This window comes from Aquarana catesbeiana, linkage group LG02, assembly GCF_042186555.1.
Source record: "Aquarana catesbeiana isolate 2022-GZ linkage group LG02, ASM4218655v1, whole genome shotgun sequence".
NCBI lineage: Eukaryota > Metazoa > Chordata > Amphibia > Anura > Ranidae > Aquarana > Aquarana catesbeiana.
The window spans coordinates 320,949,197-320,962,746 of NC_133325.1; the positions used below are offsets into that span (position 1 = coordinate 320,949,197).

At 42.6% G+C, this 13,550-nt stretch overlaps 1 protein-coding gene across 1 annotated transcript in view; it reads right to left on the bottom strand.

Moving 5' to 3' along the window:
* Nucleotides 1-4,510: 4,510 nt before the first annotated feature.
* MAP4K4 (mitogen-activated protein kinase kinase kinase kinase 4) overlaps nt 4,511-13,550 on the bottom strand; it is a 131,921-nt gene continuing 122,881 nt past the window's right edge. Inside the window, exons 29-31 of the mRNA XM_073614774.1 lie at nt 9,006-9,165; nt 8,678-8,817; nt 4,511-7,761 (exon numbers count right to left, since the gene is read on the bottom strand). Coding sequence (XP_073470875.1) covers nt 7,678-7,761; nt 8,678-8,817; nt 9,006-9,165 — 384 coding nt within the window. The 3' untranslated portion in view covers nt 4,511-7,677. The remainder of the gene's footprint in view (nt 7,762-8,677; nt 8,818-9,005; nt 9,166-13,550) is intronic.

Genomic DNA, 13,550 nt, shown 5'->3' on the forward strand with positions numbered 1-13,550 from the left:
ATATCTTCTTTTGTTAGTGGTTTTCAGTTTTGGAGGAGCGTCACCACTACTTTAGCAGAGAGACCTTTGTTCAGTAGAATGCACCATTCAAAATCCACGCTGTCAATTTCAGAGTTTGAAGTTGTAGGTGGCATGCTCCCAACTGCCAGAGAAGGTTGTCCTGGTTCAGTAGAATTCAGGGGTCTTCCTCTGCCATCTTCTTTAGTGCCATAAACCATAATCTCTTTGGCCAAAGGGGTGCCAGTAGGATTACCCTAACCTTCTCAATTCAAGTCTTTATCGTTCTGGGAAGAAGTTGTACCGGTGGAAAGGCGTAGCCTTAGGTTGAACCTCCACAGAAATCCTAGGGAGTCCACCCCTAGCGAGTCTTCCTCCCCTTTTAGGGAAAAAAAAACCTTGCCACCTTCTTGTTTTTTGCCATGGCAAAAAGGTCGACCTCCGGAAAACCCCACTTTAAGAAAGTAATGAAAACATTTTGTGATTCAATTCCCACTCTGCTGGATCCAGCTGTCTTCAGCTGAGAAGATCCGCTAGTGTATTTGTCCCTTTGATGTGTACCACTGTCAGGGATAACAAGTGAATTTCCGCCCATGAGAGAAGGTCATGCGCCATCCTCATGAGGGGGTCTCAACCTTGTGCCCCCTTGGTGGTTGATGTATGCCACTGTGGTGACGTTGTCCGATAATATCTGGACATGCTTCCCCACTACTGACTCCTGGAAGGCAAGTAATGCTTTTAGTATCGCCGTCAGTTTTTAAATTCGAGACTTCTGACATTATTGGTTTCCAGGTCCCTTGTCTGACCTGTTGCCCTATATGAGCCCCCCATCCAGACGCACTTGCATCTGTGGTAACTCCGATTTGAACTGGCGGAAGCCATAGTCTGCCATTTGCCAGGGTGTCAGAGATGGCACTGTAGGGCTCTCATGTGTAACTGGCCCCATTGTACTGCTGGTATCAAGGAAGACATAAGCCCCAAAAGTGACATTATGGCCCTTCTCATTTCTTCCTTTGAGGTTCTCAATTGTTCTGGCGCGCTGATTATCTTTGCCATCTTGTCTCCTGGAAGGATGATCTTCTGTGTAGTCATGCCGATTATGTAGCCCAGGAATGTAGCCAGTTGAGACAAGGTTCTGTTTGACTTTTCTAAATTGATTTTTCCATCCCAAATGGGTAAGGAAATGTTCAGTCATTTGTAGGCTCATGAGAACCTACTCTTATGTCTGACTGTAGATCAGGAAGTCGTCCAGATGCGACACTATCTGGACCCCCCCTCGGTCTGAGCTCTTGCATGACCTTGACACAATTTTGGTGAAAAATCACGGAGCTGACGAAATGCCGAATGGGAGAGCTTGATACTGAAAATGTGGAGCTTCAACCCCCCATGGCGAATCTCAAATAATTCTGGTGGCTGGGATGGATTGGGACATGAAGTTAAGTGTCCTTTAGGTTGAGGGTTACTAGGTAGGCTGCCTCTGGAAGTAGAAGAACATTGTTTCCATCTTGAACTTCCTGTAGAAAACGTACTTGTTCAGGTTTTTTAGGTTCAGGATTAGGCGGTATCTGCCTGAAGGTTTTGCCCTTAGAAACACCTGGGAGTAGAATCCCGAAGTGCGATGGTAGGGATATATCTCCATTATCTCCTTTTCTTTCAGTAATTCCATGATCGCTTCCTTCCTAGGTATGCTTTGATGTGAGGAAGCTGGAACAGTCGTGGCTCAGAACTTGGTCGGAGATCTCGCTGTAAATTCTATTTTCTATCCCTGCACAAATATCTGTAGGATAAAATGGTTTTAGCAGAACACTCGCTATTGAGAGAGGAAGTGCAATAGCCTCACTCCCACCTCACTGCTGGCGTAATTGGGGTTTGTTGGTGAATGCACAGCTGGGAAACAAAACATTAGTCTTCCCTTTGCTTTTGTTGAAGACCCATCTTCGTTGGGTCTGTAGTTTCTCATTTGAGTTTATCGCCTGTGGCGACTAAAAAAAAAAATCTTTCTGTTTCATTTTTCTGAAGGAGAACCCCTTGGTTTTATCTGCCAACCTCTCCAGGACTTTTCTGAGTTCGGGCCCAAACAGTAGGTCGTTGTCAAAGGGGATGTTGCATAATTTATTTTTGGATGCATAGTCTCCCTCCCAGGTCTTTAGCCATAAGGCCCTTCTGGCCACATTGACCAAACCAGTGGTACCTTGCCGAGATTCTTACCGCTTCCACAGAAGCGTCGGCTACATATGCCACCCCTTTCTCCATCAGCAGAAGGGAATACAAGGCTTCCTCTGCCCCTGGGACCTTTTCCAGGTGACCCCAGAGTTGTTCCAGCCAAAAGAGACATTTCTGGCCACGCAAGTGTTAGCTAAGCTGGACTGAAGCCCCGCTGCTCCTGCCTCATATGCTCTCCGCAGTGCAACCTCCATTTTTTTTGTCCATCAGGTCTTTTAGCTGACCCATGTCTTCAAATGAAAGGTCTGATCTCTTTGACACCTTGGCCAAGGATGATTCCAGTTTCAGGCACTTTGAGATTTCTTTGCTGTTCGTCAAATGGAAATCTTCACTTCGGGGCTTTTGGGAAAAACAGCTTGTTTTCCAATTCCAAATCTACAATACCTTTAATAGATTGGTGGATCAGGAAAGTTCTTTGTTTCCTTTCCTTGAGCCTTCTGTACAGCCTGTCCCGGACTGAGCCCACGGGCTAGGTTTCCTCAATTTCTTCCATTATGTAAATTGCTTTTAAGAGCTCCTCTGCCGGAAACAGATGTTTGGAAATTTTCTGAGTTTCCATTGTGGCCTGCTTCGTCATCGGAGTCTGGTATAGAAGTTCCCCTTCTTCCTCCGAATCTGAATCCGAGGAACTCATCCGTGGCTGGGGGAGAGCGTTCCTAGTTTTCTCTTTGTCACTCGCTCTTGGGGTCCTGAGATGAGGTGATTGGCCGTTCCCCCCCTTTCATCTAGCCAATGGCTGCTCATAGTGATTTGAGCATGGATATAATTTCTTTTTTGAATTCGAGTAGATCCTTTGCCAGAGGTTTTGTCTCCTCATTAACTATTTTCCTAATACATCTGCAGGGGAGACAACAGCAGAGCGAGAGAGCGTGAGCCCGGGGGTTTGCTGCTGCTGTCCCTAGGTCCCTAAGCCTCTGGTGCCCAGGCCTTCTCCTCCCTTCCTATGGAGCTCCACAGCCTCTGTTAGGGGCCCTTGATCCTCCACCATGTTGACCGCCTGGAGGGGAAGGAGCACGCCAGTGTACTCCGGCTGCTGTCGCTGCTGCCATTGCTACGAATGGGCGCATATAATGTGACCTCAGAGGCCCAGGCTGCCCTGTTACGCCCCTCTGCATATACCCAGCATGGCCGCAGCCATCTGCGGCCTTGCAGCCCTTTCCCAAGATGCCCGGCGCTCCACTTCCAGCCGCAGCGCCATCTTGCCGATGTCACTACCGCCTCGGCGTCCAGGAATCGAATGTACATGCCGGAAGCGGACTGTTTGGCATGCTACGGGGGGTAAGAAGCAGAACTCCTGGTGCCCCCCACCCCCTGCACGAGCCTGCCTAATGGCTAGGGAAACTAGCGGAAGGTGCAGCCCGACTTTAGGAACTCCTGATCATCGCAATGGTGAGTGTACCCCCTGGCTCTTCCCCCATCCTGCACTTAATCTAAAGGATGGTGGAAAAGATAGAACCCCCCTCCTCTCTTGTCACCCTCATCTTCTGGTGCAAGGGTGTTGGGGGAGGTTCTGTCTCGGTTGGAGTTTGTGGAAGTTCCTGTACTCCCCGAGTCCTCCTTCCCTCCCAGTGTATGCCTGTGACTGACTGCCTTGTCAGCTTGAGCACAGGGGGAGTAAAGGAGGTATCCAGAGACACCTGTCCTGAATAAAAGCGGTCTAAAAAAATAACAAACTGGGGATGCGTGTCCCCCTCCAGTGCCGGTGTTTGCAGGACGCAGGAAACACAAGAACTGAAGGGCCAGCCTACAGAGGCCTTTTTTTTAAACTTGTATGTACTTGTGTTTCCTGCAGGAGGTGGAGCCCACCTCTCTCATGTGACCATCCTGGAGGATGACTTGGGAAAATATTGTTAAAAAAAACTAACACAAAAACAAACTATTTTGACATTTCCATTTCCACAATGAGATGACTTTTTCATGAAGAAGTAGAATCACTCATTGGTGGCCATTTTTTTCAGTCCCAAGGCAACAGCACTTTATATTTGTGATCTATTAAATTATTCGTTGATTGTGTACATTACACCGTCAATATATTTGTGTGGGGAATTCTAAAATGACGGTGCATGAACACCGTGCAGTAAATGTGTAGTGTGTGATCATGTCTGAAAAGATATTCCAATTCCAATGAGAGTGTAGTAAATGTACCAGCCTCTAGTGGCCAGAAGTAGTGAACACTCAAACCATCAAAATTTACAATAGCATTAAACCTACAAAACTGTAATATTAAAAAAAAAAAAAGCTAAATTATAATGTTGTCCCCATCTCAAAAAAAATGTAGTCCACATAACCATAGGTGTAATTTTTATTTTATTTAAGGAAAAATGGGGAAAATAGGAATTTCCATGAAACACAGTAGACATAAGTTAGATAGCACTGCAAAATGTCTGAGAATGTTTACTTGACACCAGTCTGCTTTGCAGTTCAACAATTAGTAATTGTATGCAGTTTGTCACGGTTATCTTTTCGCACTATTATTAATCAGAAAAGTTTGAGGTTATAGGTCACAAAATGTGAATTACTAAAATTATGCAAAAATTCACTTAAAAAAAACATAAATAGGTGATGCACATTAGTTTAACAAAAATGTAAACATTTTCTCCAATGTAACATGTGCATAAAACAGAAAAAGGGAAGCAACACTGCAGTCATACAGTTTCAGTAATTCATACAAGAATATTATTTCTTATGCATTAACTAAACCGTGGAGCAACTGTATTCTGCTTTCTGATATTAAAGATATCGTCCATGATCATCACATAGTGGTTTTTGCTGTTAATACTGGTTTTAAATGACAAAATTGCAGGACATAATGTTTGCTGGAAGAAAAAAAGAAACAGTGAAGACACCAGTGTTTGGGGACTCCAGAGCAATTTGTTAAAACATTATATATGAGCATCCAGCAGTTCTAACCAAAGACACTTCTGTAGCATAGTATTTTCTGGGCAACTGGCTTAATCAGTATTTAAGTACAGGACTGGTTTAACATCAGCAACAAAAATGGTTTATTATGTGACCATTGGGGTGTTAAGAATGCACTCACAAGAATCCCCAACTGTGCCATCCTTGTGCTTTGTGATTACTGCACAGGCTCTACATGAGTGCCAACTACATAGATTTTCCTGCTTGATAAAATCATGTCATTACTAACTGATATCACTGGGATTACAGTATTTATGTTGCACTGAGTATTGTCATTCATGCAAGTGTCTCTGTGATGGACGTCAGCAGTTTTTGCCCAGGAGGTGCAAAGTACACAAGCAACCAGAGGCAGGCACACTGTTAAAAACCCATGAACACAGCCCTAAAGACCCATGAAATGAACTCCCACAAGCCGAAGTGCCAAACAGAACCGAAGATTAGTACTTGTTATTTAGACTACACTCAGAATGCTTACAACTTCACTTTAAGTGTCCACTGTCCTTTACAACAAAAATGGAACTAAATGTACACATTAGAATCACTTTTCAGTACTACTGGGAAAGGAAAAAAAAAAATTTAAACATATGTTTCTGCCATTAGTTATAAGGCTTCCATGTCATGGAAATGAGTATGTATGTAAGAGGTGGCTGCAGATTAATGCTCACACCATGAGAACTATTCCATTAGGAAAAGTCCTTTCATCTGCCCAGCTCATGTATCAATTCTTAAGTCAGAACCAGCATGAATGCAAGCTGGCTCATTAGCTGGACTGCACACTCGAGAGCAAAAGTAAAAAAATGAATAAAAAAAATGTTTCATACAATGGCAGAAACAAAGGAAGAGAAGTCTATATTAGAAAGAGAAACTGTTCACAAATGAACAGCTTAAGGCAGCTGTCAACAATGTACCCCACACCGGGAAAAAAAAAAAAAAAAAAGTCTTTTAAAAAGGTTGAATGATAATGACACTGTGCATTGCTACATCAACCACCACTGTACACTCCAGGAACCTTGAGTAAAGAATGGTTAGCCACCGAAAAAGTTATTCCTGTCCAGACATTTACTACAAATGTCAAAACGCTCAGAAAATAAAGCCGACTTTTATATTTTCAATAAAAAATTCTGAACTGGGAATCTTACATCTAAACACAGGAACAGCATGTCAGTTATGAATAAGCATTGTTAACTACATTCGTAGAATTGTTTTAGTGCATTGCATTCTTACAAAAGGAATATGTAGCTCCCCTTCATGAACAAGCCCACCCCTCCTGTGTCCCTCCTACTGTCCTACATTATACAATTCAAAGAACTAGCCTAAAACATGACCTCCCGTGATGCTATATCTGCATTTCACAAAAAGTGAAACCTTACTGTCTTGGATCAAACACATAAATGTAAAACGGAGGGTGCATTTAAATTGTAAAAAAAAATCCCTATGAAACCCAAAAGGACCTAATCTGTGTATTGTCACTGCCATGGAGCAATTTTGTGCCAATGTGTCAACTTTGACAAACTTAGCCAAAGAGTTCATTCTGGCACAAATTTGGTATTCAATTACACATTCACGTTATACGTCATTAACGTTATAAAGTTAAATGAGACAACCGCTTTGTCAAGCCCTTGAGTGTCCAGGATGTCTGCAAAAACGCTGCAGGTGTCATGGCACCAAAGGGGTTTGTGCATCGGCCAAAATGAGGTAGGAGAAATAATAAGCTGATTGGAATTTGCCTGTAACATCCAACTCCGCAACCCTGTTTTGTTCCCTTTCTACAGTACAAGTTTAGGTTGATTCACTGTGTGCACATTAACTGCAGATATCTAGGAAATAATATAAAAAAAAAAAAAATAAAAGAAGGCAGAAGGATGAGGCAGCGCTAATACTGTGACACATTCTGTAGGGATATACAAGTCAAAAAGAATGATTTGCATGGACTTAGGCAAAGTTCAGCAATGCACAACATTGGCCCAAAACTTTGTGCAGGTGAAAAATAAAAACATTAGCTGCTGCCCTTCACATTTTATAAATACATTTTATTATATGAACTTTCCTTTGTCAGAATCAACATAAACAAAATTAAAAAAAACACTAAATTAAATAACTGAAATATTAGTAAGCCTGGCTGTGCATCATCACAAAGGCTTGTTACGTTCTCCTGGTCTGCCCTCTCGTGTTAGAAACAACTCCATTTTTCATGGCGACAGGGTGCTTTTAGTGTGGTTTGATTTTTGCACTTCTCATGTAAAAGTTAACTTAAGTAACAGGAAGTGTCTAAGTTAGTAAAAGCTTGCTGTTCCTGTCAAATCTCAGATGTTTACAGCACCCGAACACAAGAGTTGCAGCCTCAGCTGCCTTTTGCAAGCTGCAATAAAGTTCTCATCTTCTCCCCTAAGTTAGAAACAAAAAAAGATCCACTAAATGAATGCAAACTCCATCTTGAACAAATATATCATCAGTGCGCAGGTTGTACTCCAGTTGTAAATGATTTCAAGTTACGGAGATTATGAAGACTGTAGGGGAGGTATCAGCAGTTTCCACGCATTACCAGCTCAGTAGAGAACTCCTGCCGAGGGTCATGAAATATACTTGACTGCTTCCACCAGACCGTACGGAAGCAAAGAAAACCTGAGCAATGAAACGATGGTAAGAATTAGACAAAGTTCTTGCACTGAGCAGATGATATATACGCATTCCACATGAAGACTGATAGATTAGGTGTTATACAAGCATGATGAAATGCTTATACAATGACAGATGAAACTTGGTTCAAAAGCAACAGCATTATGGCTGTAAATATTCGTTCTACACTACAGCTTTAGTTGACATAGATACACATTTCAAATGCAACATAATATCCTGGGTGGGGTAAGACACCACTCCAGTGCATCAGATGTGAATATGGCTGGGTATAGCCTCAGCCAGCGCTGCTCCAGCCACGTCCCATAACACGTTTTGCCCCACCTACCGGGCTTAGTGACCTCTGTGACCAAGTGCCGGTAGGCAGGGTGAAACATGTCAGGGGACGAGGCTGGAGCAGCGCTGGCTGAGGTCATACACAGCCATTTCCACATCTGAAGCACTGGGTTGGTTTTGAGCGGCGTCTTCTCACTATATGTCCACGCTTCTGAATTCGTGCCTGATGCCTTCTTCCGCTTTCTGAATACTGGGAGGAACACCTGTTATGCTCCAGGTTTGAGCGGTGCTCCAAGTCTACACATGATCACAGAAACATAATATCCTGCTTCAAAATATCTCAACGTCACAATTTAGAAGAGCTGCCCCTGTTAGACCAAGACTCAAAAACTCAGTCATTCTACTATAACCCGGTCTAAATAGCCCGAGATGACAATTGCTGGTACCATAACCAACCTACCACTACAAGTCAAAAGATCAGAGAAGTCAAACAGAAGAACGAACAAGAACATTTTATTTCTGCACCACGTTGACTAGAAGGAAATGTTCTACTCTACACAACTACAAACTGTTAAAACATCATCTAAATACCATCAAATGCTACTAGTTGTCTGATATACATCTTTACCTTATCATTTCTTTCACAAAGAAATTTTAGTCTTTGCGCCCTTTTATGCATAAATACTCCATCAAGATGGCCAGTTTCTACAGATCGGATTTCAATGGCTTTCTCGCCCCATCCCATTATCTGGTTAGATCGGATATATGCTGTAAAGAACCATAAAAGAAGCATGAACAACCATAGCAAGCAATGTCATTAACACCCAAAACAATAAAAAGCAAATAATAAAATTTCATTACTAAAAATAAAAAAAAATAAAAAAATACTCAAAAAAAGGCAGAAATGTTTAGGCAAAAGAAAAACATGTTCAAACAGAACCCTAAATCCAACATACCAACTGATGTAGGCATTTCTCCCCATTGAAGAACCACATCTTTGGTGATCCTGCCATATGTATTGACATAAACTCCTTCATCTTCATAACAAACTAGTAACTCCATGCCATCTGTATTTGGGAGGATGATAATAGCATGTGGCTGGATACTGCTCTGGATCTAGAACAAAATAACAAGGTTTAATGCCGAACATACACACTGCAGCCCACACAGACCTTTGCTCAGTATAGAAAATACAAGGAGATCTGCATGTTAGTTTTACTTGTTTGAAAGCTTGATTTTTAAAAAAGGTACTTAAACAGGTGGTGTGTTTTTTCAGACACTGTTTATAATTATACAACCCAAGCAAAATGAATGATTACAGATACCCACAAGGTAATATATTGAGTGTGAAGGGAAACAACGATAACTTTTTCTAGTCCGTTTCATTGCTTTTGTTGAATGATCAAACAAAGCCTAGTACACACTGCGTTTTTTTTTTCGTTCAACCCAGCGGGTTGCCTGACAGCTTAAGTTGGAGCCGCTGTACTAACAATTCAATGTTAGTACAGCAATCTCCCCTGCTGTCCTATTGTGTTCTGACAGGGGGACAACCCCTCCACTAGAATACTCTGGTCAATGCTCTCAGCCATTGGCTTTTGTTGGAGCGGTTGCCATACACACAGGCCGAATGTCGGCTGGTTTTTATTGAACTGCCCAATGTCGCACGACATTCAGCCCATGTGTACTAGGCTTTAGAGTGCTTGTTTAGGTTTCCTTTCCATAGTGCCTTTTTTTTTGCAGACCATGCTGGGAATTCTCAAAAGTTTTCTACTGCCCGAGTGCTTCTCTCAAAATCCATACATCTGTGTTTTGTAGACATAGCAAGAAATCAAACCAGAAGGCAGTAAAGTCAATTGAAAAACCTTGAATCATTAACACACACACACATACACACACACACACACACATATATACATATATATATATATATATATACACACACACACACACACACACACACACACACACTGCTCAGCATAAAGGAGTACACCCCTTTGAAAAGTAAGAGTGTAATCAATATCTCAATGAACACAAGAACAATTTCCAAAGTTTTGACAAAACTGAGTTTTATAGAACATTTGTTAAGCTCATTACATGAAAGGAAGGTTAATGATATAACTTATATTACAAAACCTTCAGGTTTTATGTAAATTAGTTGATGCAAAAATGAATACACACCACAACAAAAAATACTACGTCTAGTATTTTGTATGACCTCCATGATTTAGAAGGACAGCACCAAGTCTTCTGTGGCATGGAATGAACAAGTTGGCAACATACTGCAATACCTATCTTTTTCCATTCTTCAAGAACGACCTATTTTAGAGCCTGGATGCTTGATGGAGAGTGATGCTCAACTTGTCTCTTTAAAATCCCCCATAGGTGTTCGATTGGGTTTAGATCAGGTGGCATACTTGGTCACTAAATCACTTTCACCCAGTTTTTCTTCAGAAATGCAACCGTAGCCTTAGATGTGTGTTTTGGATCATTGTCATGTTGGAAAAGTGCACGAGGACCAAGGGCACGGAGTGACGGTAGCATCTTCTCTTTCAATATAGAGCAGTACATCTGTGAATTCATGATACCATCAATGAAATGCAGCTCTCCAACACAAGTAGCACTCCTGCAGCCCCACAGAAGGACACTGCCACCACCATGTTTCACTGCAGACACCATGCATTTTTTTTGTACGCCTCACCTTTGCGACACCATACCAATTATCTTTGTCTCATCACTCCAGAGTACAGAGTCCCAGTAGTAGTCTTTTTTAGCGTGGGCCCTGGCAAATTCGAGGCGGGCTTTTTTTGTGCATGGGCTTTAGGAGAGGCTTCCTTCATGGATAACACCCATGCATGACATTCCTCTGCAGTGTACGCCGTGTCACGGGAAACAATCACCCCTAGTTTGACTTTCTATTTCTTTAGCTAACTGCAGTGAACTTGCATGGCGATTTTCTTTAACCCTTCCCATCAGAAGACTCTCCTTTTGAGGTGTTAACTTCCATGGATGGCCTGGACGTCTCTGCAAGATGGTTGCAGTTCTATCTGTTACATTGTTGTATCACTTTTGCTACAGTATTCTGACTGATAAGTAAAGCTTTGCTGAGCTTCTTATAGCCTTCACCTTTCTTGTGTAAAGAAATTATTTTCTGTCTCAAGCCTTGTGACATTTCTCTTTCATGTGGTGCCATTGCTGACAGCATGAAATGGGAAGGGGTTTTCTTCGTTGTTTTTTTTTTTTTTTTTTTAAACCAGAAAAAGTTTTTATTGTGCCAATTGCCATACATCACAGGTTACAATGAATATAACAGCGGGTATGTGAAAAGAAAAAACAAAAAGGAGGTATCAGCTGCACAACATTAAATTTAAAAACATACAATGTAAGGGATGGGAAAATATCCCAGTATAAAGATTAGACCGTCATAAAACCAGTGACATAAAACCTACTAGGTTCAGGATTAAAGGATCAACAAATGGGCACCAAGTGTTATATTAGCATCATGAAACACTTAAAAAAAAATAAATAGTAAAAAACAAAAAAACAGTAGCAAACATCTATGTTAGGTAGGTGGGGGTCAACCCGTCCAACCGACACAGAAGAACATACGGCCAATGGGCCAATATGGTCACCTTCATCCTAACCTCTCCTGAAAGAACTTGCCCCCTATGAACAGGGAGTATGGGTAAGGATTGGATTCACATAATAAAGTATCAATAACATTAGGACCTGCCCTATTTCCAACCCCAAGAATCGGCGTTATCCTCTTATACAAGCATGCATACCCTTTACACTTGTAACAGTCAGTGCAAAACCAGCTGTGAAGGCACTAACCCCAGAGTTTCCAACCAGGCCTGCCAAATACTGTGTTTGCCCGAAAATAAGCCCGGGTCTTATATTAATTTTTTCAACAAAAAGCCCAGAAGGGCTTATTTTCGGGGTAGGGCTTGTCATGTGCTGTCTTCTCTCCCCTTCTCCTGGAACGGAGTTAAAAGTGCCTGTAAAATCAAAAAAATTACTGTATTACAGCCCCTATACAATGTAAAGTGTGAACCATACGTTCCTACAGTGCCTTCCTCGGTGCTTCTGTGACCCGCCTGATCGGTCTTCCATGCTCTGAGCACTACAGAGGGAGGGGGGCCCGAGATCCCCCGCTGACAGCTGGCAGAAGGAGAGCAGCGGGGAATCAGCTGAGCGCCACTCGGCGATTTCATGTACCGCCTGGACGATTTCTTCCCATTCCGAGCACTGCAGAAGGAGGGGGGCCCGAGATCCCCCGCTGGCAGAAGGAGAGCAGCGGGGAATCAACTGAGCGGCGCTCGGCGCTTCCATGTACTGCCTGAATGGTCTTTTCCTACTCCGAGCACTACAGAGGGAGGAGGGCCGACATCCCCCCTAACAGCTGGCAGAAGGAGAGCAGCAGGGAATCAGCTGAGCGCCACTTCCATGTACCGCCTGAATGGTCTTTTCCAACTCCGAGCACTACAGAGGGCCGAGATCCCCCACTGACAGAAGAGGAGGAGAGCAGCGGGGATCAGCTGAGCAGAGCCGCAACGAAGGTATTCACCACAGAAATATACACAGTGTAGACCACACAACACAACCCTTCCAAACTAGGGCTTATTTTCGGGTAGGGCTTATATTGGAGCCTTTTCAGAAAATGACAGTAGGGCTTACCTTCTGGGTAGGTCTTATTTTTGGGGAAACGCGGTAAGAATGTAATTTACGATTTGCATTTCTATGCCGATATGTTAACTGTTCCCTAACTAGAAGATAGTTGACCTGTTCTACCCATTATTCCTAGTGGGAACACGTGAGGAGAACAAGAATCTAGCCACTAACTTACGTGCTACATAGAGTAGTCTGAGCACTGCTAGGTTGATGGGAGGGCATATATATTTCTTCATCCACAGCTCCTAAGATGCAGATTGAAGGGTCTAATGGGACCCTAATTTGATATACAGATTGCAAGCACAGCTCCCAGGTTTCTCCACTTATCTCCCCCAAGTCCTGTATCCATCCCCACCTACAGGGTAAAGGTTGCCAGGTCCTGCATAGATGACAGTAGGGTTAAATAAATATGAGAGATCAGGTCCCTTTTCTCCTGTCCTTAAAAATATCCCTCAATAAGGGATGACTTGATAATGAAAGCGTAGATATACATCCCTGGGCCTGTAGAGCATGTCTCAATTGAAGGCACTTATAAAATTGCTATCTGGGTAGGTTATATTCTGCCTGAAGGTGTGCAAAGGACTTCAGTATGTTCTGGTTATATAACTGGGAAATGTTGCGAATGCCTGCTGATTGCCACGTCTGAAAGCCTTCTAATTTATATACTTCTGCAAAAGTCAGATTGTGCCAGAGTGGTATTTCGCTTAAAAATCCTGAAATTCCCAAACTGTTTTTAACTATAGACCAAAGTTTCCTTAAAAGAATTATGGTGGGTGCCGACTTCGGCAGATTAGGTAATCCAGCCTCCAGACCTGCTAAGATTGATGCGGCTA